At 37.3% G+C, this 15,142-nt stretch overlaps 1 protein-coding gene across 4 annotated transcripts in view; it reads left to right on the top strand.

The window, feature by feature from the left end:
* Positions 1 to 15,142, top strand: part of LOC110834862 (AT hook containing transcription factor 1 homolog) — a 50,447-nt gene that overhangs the window by 27,525 nt on the left and 7,780 nt on the right. For 3 of the 4 annotated variants that reach the window (XM_087340903.1, XM_087340901.1, XM_087340902.1), the window contains exons 24-33: positions 148 to 244; positions 910 to 1,148; positions 4,410 to 4,949; positions 5,693 to 5,902; positions 6,380 to 6,673; positions 7,220 to 7,377; positions 8,595 to 8,702; positions 8,930 to 12,552; positions 14,171 to 14,360; positions 14,994 to 15,087. In XM_087340903.1, the coding sequence (XP_087197029.1) occupies positions 148 to 244; positions 910 to 1,148; positions 4,410 to 4,949; positions 5,693 to 5,902; positions 6,380 to 6,673; positions 7,220 to 7,377; positions 8,595 to 8,702; positions 8,930 to 12,552; positions 14,171 to 14,360; positions 14,994 to 15,087 (5,553 nt within the window). The remainder of the gene's footprint in view (positions 1 to 147; positions 245 to 909; positions 1,149 to 4,409; positions 4,950 to 5,692; positions 5,903 to 6,379; positions 6,674 to 7,219; positions 7,378 to 8,594; positions 8,703 to 8,929; positions 12,553 to 14,170; positions 14,361 to 14,993; positions 15,088 to 15,142) is intronic. The other variant, XM_087340904.1, reaches the window with a different exon arrangement.

The following is a 15,142-nucleotide window of genomic DNA, read 5'->3' as shown; positions in this document are numbered from 1 at the left end:
CAGAATCATAAATAATGGACATAAATTTTATGAATCTCCAAAAATAATAAAGTGTCATTATTGACAAATTTTTGTTTCTTGTCTAATTTCTAGGCATTGCAATAGGTTTCAGAAGTGTTATGAGTGATAATCTGCTGTTACTTTCAGATGAGGAGGTTCTGGGAAGGCAGATCCGTTTTAGTCTCCCATCAGATGAAAAACATGAGAAAACACCTGAAGACATTCTGTTACTCCCAGCCATAAGGTTTGTATAATGATTGCAGTTTTCATGAACCTTAGCACAGAGCATCTGAGGATGTATCATCATTTATGCTTATCAGATTTTTCTACATATGTAGCATTGTTCTAAATTGACTGACTTAGAGAAACTTTCACTTTTGTCATGGTATTGTATGTAACCCTGATGAATGACCACAAAACTAGAAATGTTTTCAGCTTACAATAGATGTATGTTTAACAGTAAAATATTTTATAAACTGGGAACACACAAGTGATACTGTATTTTATTGCATAATTTACATCATCACATGATTAACACATCTTATTCTTGTTGTGAAATAATAAAATCTGTTTATTTCAATTTAATGTCAGTATCAATAAAAAAATTCACCAAGTGTGAAGGGAATTGTGGTGGGTGGAAAATGTGAAGCAGTCCTGACACAACCAGATATTAAGATGCAATTAAATTCTTTAAAATATAAAATCACAAAATAAATTGTATTTAGTGCTTTTTGTAAGCTAGAAGTGACTATACAACCCATGTCTACATGGTGCCTTCACCTAATAACAGATCTTCATTAGCATTCAGTTGCTATTGTCTGTAATCATCTGTATGTATACTTTTGTGTGCAGTTTTATTGGTTGACATACCCATCATTAAATTTATGTGAAAGTGCTCTTTTCTTTCAGGTCTGCCAGCAAAAAGAGCATACTGGGTGTTACACCTCGGAAGGCACTGTCACGTACTCGTCGCCATGGATCTGTAAGGTTTGACAGTTCTGTTCCTGACAAGAAAGGAGGCAGCAGTGAGACATTACAAATGACTGGCAATAAGATTGGCATTTCAGATATGCATCTCACATCTGTTGTCTCTACATTGCATACTCATGTAATGAAGGACCATAAGTCAGAGGCACTTCACCCTGCAGGTACTACTAATACTACAGCGAAACCTCGATGCATCGTTTTTGGCGGGTGTGGGAAACAAAAACGATGAATACGGGAAAATGATAGTTGCGGGAAAGCATTAAAATTTTTAAAAAAACTTAATATTTCTCTTTCAAAGTTACTTCTTCTTACCAAAAAAGTCTTTAATGGACAACTGGTTTGTCGAAACTTTACATTTTAGGCCAAACAGAGCCCTTTCCACGTTCAAAATGTTTTCCTCATCACGTTCACTAATATTATGTGCATAAAAGAACGACTTCACTTTTGCCAATGTAGCGTGTGCTTCGGCAAAACTCGGCACAGCTTCGGGCTTGCATTCGTCCTCTTCCTCACCGCTCCCACCCCTTCGCGATCTTCACACAACTCACCAGTGGTGTTAGTTTGTTTTCTGATTTCTTTCTTCTTTGCAACTATTGAATTTAAAGCAGATGGTGCTAATCCAAGGCTTTAGCAATGTCGATTCTTTTTTCAAATGGATTCTTCTCCACTTCTATGATTTTTAATCTTTCTTTAAGAGTTCTGACTTGCTTTACCGGGCGAGACATGGTACAGGAATAATAACAAAATAATTAACAGGAGTAACAGGAATAACAAAATATTTATGGGAACAACAACAAAAATATAGACTGGAACAATAACAGGAAGAATGGAAATACTATTATTGTAATACGTTCGGGATTGTTTAGGATTTGTGGATAAGTTGAAATAACTAGGTATTCCAATTGTAGAAGCTAGTCAGTTCGTATTTTCTAATAAGAAGAGTTTTATTCAAAACTCAAGACAAGGAAAAAGGTATATAGTAAAGTTGAACAGTAAAGTTACACGAAGTAGGTGCTATGACTTCATGACCCACCTTCTGCTCCTGTGCTCTGGGGTCATAAGCCTATATAGAACATCAAACGAGATGGGGTTTTTGGTGGGGGTGAATAGTCAGGTCAAGAGATATGATGTCATTCTCCTCTTGAATGCGACCCCACACATACACATGAGTGATCTTGTTACAGGGAATGGCATCTTAAAGAAAATACAGTAAAACCTCTCTAACTTGGACACTTGCGGTTCCACGATAATGTGTCCAACTTACAGAGGTGTCCAGGATAGAGGGAAAGGGGAAAATATCCTTTCAAATTGTGGTGTAATTACAATGTGGTAATTGTAAAGTATTATGGAGCCCTTCCCAAAAAGGAAATTATTGATAAGAAAAATCAAAAGGGTAAATTAGATTTTTACAAATTTTGTTTTCACTAAATTAAACTTGCATAGATAAGCTAAAAGTGAAGGACACCAATACTTTGCGTTTACAGACAATGTAACCTATTTACTTACATAATCTAACTACTGTAGGCTTGCTTGAATTAAGAATAATTTTTAATGACAATAATAATAATCTTTTGAAACCCACTCTCATGGTTGCACAAATGTTCAGAATGTATTTTTTTTAATTGTACTTACGGCAGTAGCTCAACATATGATGTCACTTATTTCTTGTAAAAAAGTCCATCACAAGACACTGCTGTTTTGCTTTTATCTTCGAATTTGCCATCCTCTTTCTAATTTTCGCCGCAATCCGAATAAGGTTTCAATCATTCCTGGCTGGTTATGAGCGAAAGCATACCGTTCCAATTTCTGTTAACACTGTTTAACTCAGTTGCAAGCACAGTACTGATATATTTAAAATTCCAGTAAAGGGTTCAACAAAAGAATAACTATACATTTTCACTGCATTCCAATGATGTGCTCAGTGTCTCACACCTTCAACCATAAGGTAATACTCAGAAGGCATTCATAAGTCATAAATTCAAAGCAACAAAATACTAACTGTAAACGTTTCCCATAAAAGCATTGAAGCTAAGTGCATGAACCTGTCCAACTTACAACAAAAGGGGTGACCAAGTTCCAGGATAAAGGGGTGTCCAAGATATAGGGTATTGTGGATATGTAAAATTATAGGATGTCCGCCGGTTCCAATTAAAAGTGTCCAATATAGAGGGGTGTCCAAGCAGAGGGGTTTTACTGTATATCACCACAAAAGGCACAGCTATAAGTTATATGGGCTATGTTGATGCCAGACTCACATTAGTAAACACAACAAACACACGCGAAGGCATCCTCATATTGCATCTGCTTAATATCAATAAGTGGGATAAGGAACTATGTTACATTACTGTCGAACTCGACGAAACATAGATGTAGAAGACACCGAACCACTGGAAACGAGATGAACCAGAAGAATGAAAAGTGTCGCCCGCCTTTCCTTTGTACTTATAATAAAAGCATTTGTGAAGAAATTCACACTGCACATGCCATCTGGCATCGCTGGAGCGAAATATGAGTGCACCCTAATTAAACTCATAAAATTTCTGACAATGAGCACCGCCATTCACTCCAACTATCACCCCTGTACCGCTGACCCCTCATTCCAAAAGAATGTGTGCTGGTTGGGCGACATAACAGGTTACCGCTACTGTGTATTCCAAAAACATTGTGCCTCTTTCGGTATTAATTTATCTCAAAACCCAGCATTTTAAATTCTAAAAACATCGCATAAATTTCGTTATAATTTCTCAGAAACGATCATTGCTGGAAAATTGTGGGCCAGGACTAAGATTTTTGAACGATCGAAGCGATAAAACGATACTTCGAGGAACGATAGATGCGGGAAAATGTAACATTATTTTATATGGGATGTAACAGGGACCTAACAAAATGGACGATGCATCCGGGAAAACGATAGTTCGGGGAACGATGGATAGAGGTTTCACTGTACTGGAAGCTCTCAGATATAACATATACATAACCACCACGTCTCTGAGCAGAAGATATGAATTAATTATCGATATATTTTTATAAGACTTTGTGTATTAAATTACATTGTAATGATGGAAAAAATTTCACTTATACCATTAACATGAATTATTTGGAGACACTAAGAGTTTTTACAGTCCTGTTCTTACACTTGTACTGTTTGTTCCGGTATCTTGCTACAGTTTGCCATTGTTGGGACATGATTTTGTGTTCTTTAAAAATATCAGTAATTAACTTTCTGATTCTATAAAAGTCAGGGAATTTCTTGACTAGCTGATTGATTGTTAGCTACTCAAGGACTCTGCTTCATGGATTTAGTTAATTACAGTAAAGTAAAAATTTATTTGGATGATAATGGCACTAAAAATGTGTGTAAATACATGGAACATTTATGTTATATGTGGTAAAGGGATTAGATTTTTCATTTTTATTTGCAGATTCTTCACTTGGAACATACCAGTCCAGTGAAGAAATCAGAGAAACCTCTCAAATTAAGGACCAAGATACGCAAGATACTCTGAAGTCAGAAGTAATCTTGTTGGACAACGAATCTACAAACATGGAGAATGACAGTGATGTGTTTCATAGTCTGGAGAACAGTGCCCACAGTTATAATAATTCAGTAGTAGACTTTGAAGTTGTTTGCAATGAGTCTCCTCTTAAGAAGCAGCAAATTGGTAGACCTGACAAGGAAAGTGAGGAAGTTACTTCAACGCAGGTTGACTCTTCAGAAGTAAAGGAACAGGTTATCTCACAGCCCACAACCTGGAAAACAGAATGTAGTCTTCAGAACTGTATTAATGTTCAGGAGGCAAGAGCAGCAGATGCTGTTGAAGCCAGACATATAGTTGAAGAAGAGGAGAACAACTTGGATGCTGTAGTACAGAAAATACATGAGAAAAATGGAAAGTCTGTTGGTACTGCTGAAGTAGATGTGGGAGTAACAGAAGAGTCAGTTACTGTATCTGTAGCAGAAAGTAAGTATTCTGAAGTCTGAAAATTTGATGCTGATATGACAATATGCCACAAGACTAACAGCTACAAGGCATTAAAAGGTTTACCCATGCTTCACTGCTTTAATAATGGCCCTGTTGAAGACCTTGTTTATACTTCCCATTTCATATGAAAAACAATGATCACATTCATCATATCAGACCTCAATCTCTGGGATAATGGCATTGATTTTTAAATGATTTCTTTTTAAATTCTAGTCTCTGGTTTCTTTTTATTTTTTCCCCCAAGAATGTTTTATTTCTATTTCTGCCCTATGGGTTCCTCTCTTCCTTCTGCTCTTCCAACCACCTCTTTTAGAGGCAGATGGTTGTCAGTAACAGGATCTATTTTGAGACTGTTTCTATTCATCTCTACACTTGGATCCAACAAGAATTTACCACCATCCAGTGGTCATTTGCTATGGACAAAAGGACTAGATCTACTATTATTCACTCTAATCTCCCAAAAATATTGGTTCCTTGGCCCATCCCAACAATGTTATGATTCTAAAATGGAAATATGGGTATGATTTATTATTTTAGTTGACCATGTTTTACTCAGAATTTACAGATGTAATGTACTGTATAATTGTGTTCAGTTCAGAGAATTCTGACAAAAGTTTATCAGAATGATCATTAAGTTATGTCATGTTTCCTTTGTATGTTTTATGAGAAATTGAGGCATATGTAAAGTAGACAACACAACTTCTTCATCATTCATGTTCCAGGTGAGTGCAAGAACGAATCTCAGTCCAATACAGAGGAGGTCCTGGAAGAAGAGAAAAAAGATGTTGCAATCCTGCTGGATACCACCACCTATGCTGGGTCTTCATTTGAAATATCCAAAGATATGGAGCAAGAGGAAGAGGAAGAGGCTGTAACAGATGGTGTGACTTTCAGTTTATCAGATGGTGATGGCGTATTCGGTGTAAATACAGGTAGGCTGGTGTGCATGTATGAAAAGTATTGTAGTAAAAACAAAACATTCCAGGTTTATTTTTAAGATTGGTTTGAATCACTGTATATGTGTGTGTATAAGTTTGTGTCTCATCTAGGACAACAACTTCACTCATATTACAATCAATAAATTTTCTAACTTTAATGTAAAGGTTTGTGTCAGTGGTGTGTGATTACAATTTCAGTGGCATAGTTACTAACTCTATCAGTTGGACCCAACAGAGTAGGTTTTACCTGATGGTGGAGACAGATTACAGTCTCTGAAACATTGCTTTTTTAAACTAAATTAGGACAATTAATAATGTCATGCAGTTTGTCATTCTAACTTCCTCCTGCATACATCAAGCATTCACACAATAGCACAATATTAGCAGTAAATCTATTAGGTCATTTCCCAGGATGTACTCTGAATGTGAAGTAAGACTGTTATCACTAAAGTGCTTTGTTTACATCTACAGGGTCAGATATTGGACCATGTAACATCCTAGAATCAGAGGCCAAGAAAATGCCGACTTTGGTAATTGAGTCTGTCATTGGGAGCGTGGAGGGTTTTGCAAGCTCTGAAGAACTGAAGGAGTACCAAACCCTTCAGCCAGTGATAGTTGAATCTGAAAATGTGCTTGAAGCGATAGAAGAATCTGTTAATGAGATTGATGATGCAGTGTATGTATCTGATGAGGTTCCTGATCTTGCCACACAGGACAAAGAACATGAGGCCACCACAGACAGTTTCAAGGAGGAGAGTGAACCAGGTGAGTAGATGTTTCAGAGTGGCTATCTACCAATATCTGTTAGCAAACAGGTGATTGAGAGTAAAATAATGTTGAAAACAGAGAGAATGTAAAGTATTATAACCTCAGTGCTCTTATAAATTGTTTGGTATTTCTGCTTTTCCATATTTTAAATGTTGAGATTTTGATGTAATATTCAATTCTGCTGCACATAAATCTTGTAATTCTTTCTGTCAGTCTATAAATAAGTGCTTTAGTTGTGAAGAGTTATAAAGCAATGCTTACTGATTTTCACCATCATGTCTCATTTGTCGCAGTCATTGATTTTTGTTCAGTTTGTAATAAGTGCCAGTCAATTCAGCCATTTCTAATAACTATTCTTTGTCAAGGTCAATAAATTGGTCAAAAGTATTTGATATTATCACAACTTAGTTTCTTTGTCTATCAAATAAAGATGAAAACATACAGTACTTTACTAAATTTGGCCTCACCGTCTATTTCAAGGGGAGTAGTCAAAAGAAAGTAGATAAGGCAAATACAACCCAGAAGTCCCTGTTTGTTTTCAAGGTCTTACTAACTTTACAGAGGAAGATGATTTTATGAGACCCAAGCTACTTGCTGCTGAAATTGATGATGAGGTGGATTTTGAGGAAGAAGAGGTCATTGAGTGTGAGGAGGAAAATGAAGAAGAAGAGACAGAGAATGAAGATTTGGAAGCTGAAGAGGTAATCATGTTAAATTGTTGGTTGTACTGAAGACTTGCATTCAGTTCTGTGTGTTGAAGTTATTGGATGGAGAATATTGAGGCTAATATGCCAAAATTGTTCCGCTATTTATACATTTCTTATCTTGTCTTCTATAGCTGTCAGTATATATAATTTTTTAAGCTTTCTTGCACATTACTTTAATATTAATCCCATTACCGGCGGCGGCTCCAGGCGGGCTCGCGCCCTGACCCTTCCGCACACATTTACAAGAGTACCATTGGCATTACATGCATGGAGCATACTAATTTACCTGTTATGTTTTGTACCACCATGGCAAGAATCTCCTCGAAAGGTGTGCATTTTACTCAGTTGTAGATTGAAAAATAGGCCTGTCTTGTCATTGTTATGTTGCAGAGGTCATAACCTTGATCTCTTGAACTAGTCTGTCAATTTAATGGTCATTATTTGTTTCTGGATCAACAGATCCATCTACCCCAAAAAATGCCACACTCCTGTAGCACATTCACTTTGCAAATATTATTGAGGGAACTGTTATGTGTTGAAAGGCTATGAACTTGAAATGAACTTCATCTTCATCTGACATGATTTGCTTCATAGCAAACCTGTCATCCAGCACCTGTGACATCTAAGAAGATATGAAATTTCATACAACTTGAAAAGTGTAAATAAACATTTGAAAATTGTCTCTCAACATTGTCTGAAGGAATATGACAGTTCATTTGTTGAACTGTAAGGACTGTTAAACAGCCTTACATATAAGTTGGACATATGAACACATCTGTGTTGTTCTGTAGGTGTGGGTTATTCATTGGTGGTTTCACAATATCTCTTGGCATATGCGAGTATTGTGTTCTTTGAGGACATTTGTTAACATTGTAAATAATCTGAATATTCAAACTGGACCTCAAGTACAGCTTCGTGATCCCTCTTATTTTGGTATTTGTGCACTTCCCGATCATAACAAATCTTACAAGTCTTTTATAATATTAAGCAATATGAATATGAATATTAACAGTTTTTTAATTTTTTTGTTTGTTTAATATAAGTCAGATATTTCATGCCCACTGTGTATATAATTTGTGCAGTTGGCACAATATTGTTAAGCAAAGGTCATGACTAAATAGCACAAAATTTAGCCCTTTCCTTTTTGGCTATTTGCAGATTGTTGTGTGTTTTTGAATTTTTTTAAAATTAATTTGTTGCATTGGACACAGGATGACCTGGCTGAAGAAAAGGAGTTTGAACCAGAGGTTCTTCATCATCCACCAAGTGATGATGAAGAAAGTATTGTCATCCTGGACTCTGACACAGAAGATGAAAGGGTGTGTATCTAAGTAGAGAAAAATTGTTGTTGGGACTTTCACTTCACAAATAATAAATGTGTTGTTCAACTCATTCATAAGTTCACAAAATGTATATTTCGTAATTATTTCTGTAGACTGTTAATCTAGTTAAGCGCTGCTTCATTCTTATAAGTTTTGCATGTAACTGTGTACACACTAGTTACTGAACATGGGTATGTGAATGATTGACTGTTTATGTTGTCTAGATTGAACCAAGCAAGGCAAGTGCTGTAGGAGGCAAGCACAAAGCTGGGGACTTTACCATTACAAACAGTAGTGATGAAGAAGGTTTTATGGAAGAAGAGGAGGAGGAAGATGATTATGAAACCAGCTCCAAGTTTGACTCTGATGAAGAGGAAAGTGAAGATAGTGAAGAAACCAGCTCTGAATTTGATTCAGATGAAGGGAAGGAAGAGGATAATGAAGAAACCATGTCAAAGTTTGACTCTGGTTCTGAAATGGAGCATGTGTTGGATGCAGATGCTGTAACTACTGTTGAACCAAAAGTAAATGTTGAAGTTTCTACCTCTGATGATGATGATGTTATTGAGAAAGGTGGTTGTTATAAAAATCCTACTGAAGTTCTGGCAATTTCTATTGATGATGTGTTGAAGGGTAACGAACCACTTGTTAAAGACACAGTAGAAAAGGAACCAATGGACTTTGAAACTTGCATCACTGCTAATGAAATCAGTAAGTATGGTCAAAGGCAAGTTTCTGAGGTGATGGACATCGATTTTCCATGTAAAGAGGATAGTGATGGTAGCAAAATTCTATTAATCGGTGATCATATGATGGATTTTGAAGTAGAATTAACTGCCACTCAAATATCAAAACCAAAGCAAACAGAGGATAAAATTGATTGTAATACACAAATATCTGTGGTCAATCAAGTAAAGTTAAGTGAAATGAAGGAAGAGAATATCACAGTTTCTGAAACTTCAGAAATGCCTGTTCGAAATGGAAGGGGGGGTGGGGAGGAATGTGATTTGGAATTAGTAGAGAAGAAAGAGAAAATTGATATGGAGAAGTTGACACAGAGGAGTGGGGATGTCATCACACATCTGTTACACACGAAGGACATCCCCAAGTCTTTGCAAGAGGATGGTGTTAATGTAATGGATATTCCTATAAAAGAGAATGATGCATTGCCTAAAATGACAGTTGTTTCTATTGCTAGTAATGTGACTGTTCAACAAGTGAGTGAAGAATTGAATATGATAAGATGTGAAATAAAAGCAAGGAAAAGTTCTGAAAGTAGCTCTCCTTCTGTTGAGAAGCTTCAGCCAAGCATTGACCAGGAAGAGAGAAGTCACGGTGTGAAACCTCAGAAGACAAGCAGCAGGGCCATCGAGGAGGTTGATTATATTAAAGTAAATGCAGAAACCCAGATGGATTCCCTTGATATAAGAGTCTCTGAGCAAACGGACAGAGAAGATTCAATGCAGAGAGATATTGAGGTGATTGATGATGAATCTTATGGTATGAAAGCTCATGAATCTAACAGTATAGCAGATGCAGGTCAGCAGGAGGACATCCTGTCTGACGAGACAAAATCTCATGGAAGAAAAGTCTCCAAACCTATCAGCAGAGCATGTTCTGTTCAGCGTAAGGATGCTCCTTCAAATGAAATTGAAACTTGTGAAAGAAAAGTCCACAAAACTAGCAGCAAGGTTAGTTCTGTTCAACGTGAAGATGCTCCTGTAGATGAAATTGAAAACTGTGAAACAAAAGTCCGAAAACCTAGCAGCAGAGCAAGTTCTGTTCAGCGTGAGGCTGTTCCTTCAGTTGGAACAGAGTCTGGTGAAAGAAGAGTCCGCAGAGCAAGTTCTGTTCAGCGTGAGGATGTTCCTTCAGATGGAACAGAGTCTGGTGAAAGAAAGGTCTGCAAACCAAGCAGCAGAGCAAGTTCTGTTCAACGTGAGGATGTTCCTTCAGATGGAACAGAGTCTGGTGAAAGAAAGGTCCGCAAACCAAGCAGCAGAGCAAGTTCTGTTCAACGTGAGGATGTTCCCTCAGATGGAACAGAGTCTGGTGAAAGAAGAGTCCGCAGACCAAGCAGCAGAGCAAGTTCAGTTCAACGTGAGGATGTTCCTTCAGATGGAACAGAGTCTGGTGAAAGAAAGGTCCGCAAACCAAGCAGCAGAGCAAGTTCTGTTCAACGTGAGGATGTTCCTTCAGATGGAACAGAGTCTGGTGAAAGAAAGGTCCGCAAACCAAGCAGCAGAGCAAGTTCTGTTCAACGTGAGGATGTTCCTTCAGATGGAACAGAGTCTGGTGAAAGAAAGGTCTGCAAACCAAGTAGCAGAGCAAGTTCAGTTCAGCGTGAGGATGTTTCTTCAGATGGAACAGAGTCTGGTGAAAGAAGAGTCCGCAGACCAAGCAGCAGAGTAAGTTCTGTTCAGCGTAAGGATGTTCCTTCAGATGGAACAGAGTCTGGTGAAAGAAGAGTCCGCAGAGCAAGTTCTGTTCAGCGTGAGGATGTTCCTTCAGATGGAACGGAGTCTGGTGAAAGAAGAGTCCGCAGACCAAGCAGCAGATCAGTTTCTGGTCAGTGTGAGTTTGTTCCAATTGGTGGGACAGATGATAATGAGACAAAAGTCTGTAAATCTAGCAGCAGTGGATGTTCTGATCATCAACATGTTGTTCCTTCTAGTGAAACAGAATCTTTTGAAAGAAGGCTTTCCATACCTAAGCGTAGAGAAGGATCTGTACAGAGGGATCATCTTGAGGCAATTCAGGAGGAAGGGTCATATAACCATGAAGCTGACAAGATAGGTAGTGGCATAAATTCTGTTCAGAATGCATATATTCCTTCAGAAGAGGCAGATTGTATTAAATGCAAAATTGATGACTGCAAGAAATCAGGTTCTATTAAATGCAATGATGTCATTGAGGCAGATTTTCTTGACAAGCCCAGTAGTAGAGCCAGCAGTGCTGACTATAGAGATGTTACTTCAGCAAACGATTTTGAATTTAATGAAAACAGACAGCCCAGAGCTTCATCAGTAAACAGTGATGCCAGCACTGTGATTTGGGAGGAAAGCCCACATTTGGAGAGGTGTAGAAAAAGGTGTGGTACTAGAAGCAGACACTCATCTGCCAGTAGCAGGTCTAGTTTTGTTCAAGGTGATGAAGCAATGGATGTTGAAGGAGTCAAAACTTATTCAACCAGGAGCCATAAGGGTTCGATTTTCCTAGATATTCTGTATGAAGGGCCAGAAGATATTGATCGTACACCCGTGAGTGTTACAAATAAGGCAGACATGCTTATACAAACAGATGGTGAAAAAAGAAAACTTGAGGGAAGTTGTAGAGCTGTTTCTGGATTTTTACTGGAGGACCAAGGCATTTCAGGTCCCTCTTTACCAACAAATGAAATGTTTGGGTTCACAAGTAATGTAACTGGACAGCTGTGCAGGAAAGCACGATCTGAGTCTGGATATGTGGTTGAACCTGTTACAAGAAGTAAGAGATTCACAAGATCAGCAATTGGAATTTCTAATAAGACCATGACTACTGATGTGGGGTCAGTGACTGACAATGCATCTACCAGGATGTCTCTCAGATCGGATACTGGGCAGGATAGGATGCAAAATTCTCCTGGAATATTAGGATCAGTTCATGGAGATGGTTCATGTAGTGGGAGATCTTCTGGCTCAAGTGTTAAGGGGAAAGAGCAGGCAGACTATACAAGCAGAGGAGACAGTTTGAGCACTCAACAAATAATTGAGGAATATGCAACAAACAGGCGGTTAACACGACATCAACGTTCAATGTTGGAACGCAGTATTGAGCTTGCCAAGCCATCATTGTCTCAGCTCACCAGGTGAGATATTTCAGTAAGTTTATGTGTAAATGAAAACACTTCAACCAAGTGACTGTAATTTATAGGTGGTCTTTCGGGTTGTGACACTGTGTTGCTCAGTTCATGAAGTTGGGGGTAATGCATTCCTTTGGAAAATTGGTACCCATCTGCAATTGCACAAGGCATCACAGAAGACCACCATTTACATTGTCATTTTAATGAACCCCAAATCTCCACTGTAAAAAAACTTCTCAAGGGATCATAATATAGTGTTGATACTGCAGTAGTGTAAATTTAAGTGGCACTAGGATATACCTATTAAAATTTCAGTTATAGATTTGCAAATGCTTCAGGATTGTTCAGTCTGGTTCTGTTTACACAGCATTTTGAAAATAATAAATGTTTCCATAATTTGTTGTTTATTAGCCAAAAAGAGACATATTCAGCAGTAGGATTGTTTGAGTACTGAACAGTTTTTTCCTATAAGTTACTATTTCTTATGTCATAAATTTGGTGACCAAATGGTGTCTAAATGATAGTTATGCTCAAATATAAGAGGTACTTACTTTTCATCCAGTCTATTGTAGCACCTCCATAATAACCAATAATAACTGGCCATCTAGGCCTGGTTCTGGGAATAATGATACTTTGGGATTGATCAGACAGGCTGTGTGATAGAAAAATCTGGGTAGTATAATTAATAACAAAGTTAAAACATCACATTTCATCTGCAGCAGCATGGCTTTAAGTGAAATGCATTGTTTATGGTATAGATGCCTTCACAGTTATACAATGAAATGCAGATATTTTTTGAGTTTTTTTAAAGTAAATGTTCTAGCATGAAAGATGTGACAATGTGCATGATATATTGCAAAACACAATAGAGTCTGGGTCTCGTTTCTTACAGTATTCTCACCACATGGAACACTGGTGTTCATTTTTATTTGTGATGCACCATTCAGTAGATAGAAAATGTTTCACTCTCCTTTCTTACAAAGCAGATACTGTGTGATGTAATAAACTTACACACGTCCTAGCATTTCCATTTTATATGTAAGACTAGACTTTCTGGTCTTGACCAGTTCTCTCACAGTACTTATAAAAATGTGTATGATTGTTTCAGTTAATTTTTAGCTAAAGAGAAGCATGTACTGTTTATTATTATTATTATTCATTCATTCATTCACTGACTTCACTAACTATACTGACAATAGTCTTTTTCTATTGAAAACCATGTTTATGGTATGGGATCATGCTTAAAAAGTTTATAGTATCTCATCTGGTTTGTGGAACTAAAAATTCATTACTTTTTTCATGACAGGCTCACCGTTTTAGTCTTTAATCCATCAAATCTGGTCCTCCTCATCCCACCTTATATCTCTTAAATCTCTAGCTCTAGGTCTCCAAGTGGGCTCTTCCTTCCCTCTAGGTCACCCAATGCATGTTTCATGCACTGGTGATTGTTTCTTTGATTTAATTAGACTAATATGTTAGAGAGTGGAAATATGAAGCTATCCATTGTATAAATGTCTCCGTTCTCCTTTCACATCTTCTTGATTCATTCATTCATTCATTCTGAGGTCCAAATATTCTATGTTCATAGATCTCACTGGTGGATTTTGTGTTTATTGTATACTAGGCATAGGAAACTTCCATCCTTGCCAGAGACTTCAGGTGATGATGAGGATAAATCTGAAGAGGAAGATGAGTCATCTTCACGAATTTCAAGTGTTGGTACATGTGTATCTCACCCAAGATCTTGTCCTACATTACATGGGAATACATCTCCAGCATTACAGGCATCTACCATTCAGCTTCCTTCTTCGGAGGTAACAATGGCCCTTGCCTTTTTCTATTTTACAAATTATTAAACACATGTAAAATAGAGTTAATGGAATTTGGATGGCACCACTGGCATAAATACAGTACCTAAAGTCATTACATATTTGTACATGTTCTACTACACGTATTGGATATTGGAAAAATAGGTGCCAAGATCAACTACACATAGAGAGTTAGGAAGACAAATCTAATCCTGTATAGTTCACAATTACAGTGTATTCTGTATTAAACTTTTCTGTCATAATTTGTTCATCCTGCTTCTGAAATAGAATATGAAAGTCCAACTGAAGTATAGTCTTCACTTTTGTTTTTCCATGGGACATAGAACCCATGTCTTAGAAATGTCATTAACATTAATACATGTTTTTCTCAGAATTAGGTACACATAATGGTGTCTTTGCTTAATAGACATTTGGCATACAATTGTAATTAATGGAAGGTAGAGAAAAGCCACATACAGACAATGCAAGGAGATCATGAATGATTAGAATTATGGCACTGTCTGTAAATTTACATCACTTGTGGCCAGCCTACAAAATGTTGAGCACATGATTTTTGAAAAAGAGTGTATGTGTACAAATTATCATAAATGGCTTCAACTGAAGTCTTTGAATTTTCAGATTCCATTACACAAGGCTGGTTTGCAAAGAAGATACAGTCGGAAGATACTTTCAAAACATGATATAGATAGCCCCAGTTCTGTCTTGTCTGATGGTAAGTGACATGTCTTTAATGGTATAAAATACAGTTGAATATGTACTTTTGGTGG

This window comes from Zootermopsis nevadensis, unplaced genomic scaffold, assembly GCF_977971745.1.
Source record: "Zootermopsis nevadensis isolate Lab colony 2312 unplaced genomic scaffold, Znev_1.0 Znev_ptg000061l, whole genome shotgun sequence".
Classification (NCBI taxonomy): Eukaryota; Metazoa; Arthropoda; class Insecta; order Blattodea; family Termopsidae; genus Zootermopsis; species Zootermopsis nevadensis.
The sequence above is the reverse complement of the archived record's forward strand: the minus strand, read 5'-3'. Positions and strand labels throughout refer to the sequence as shown.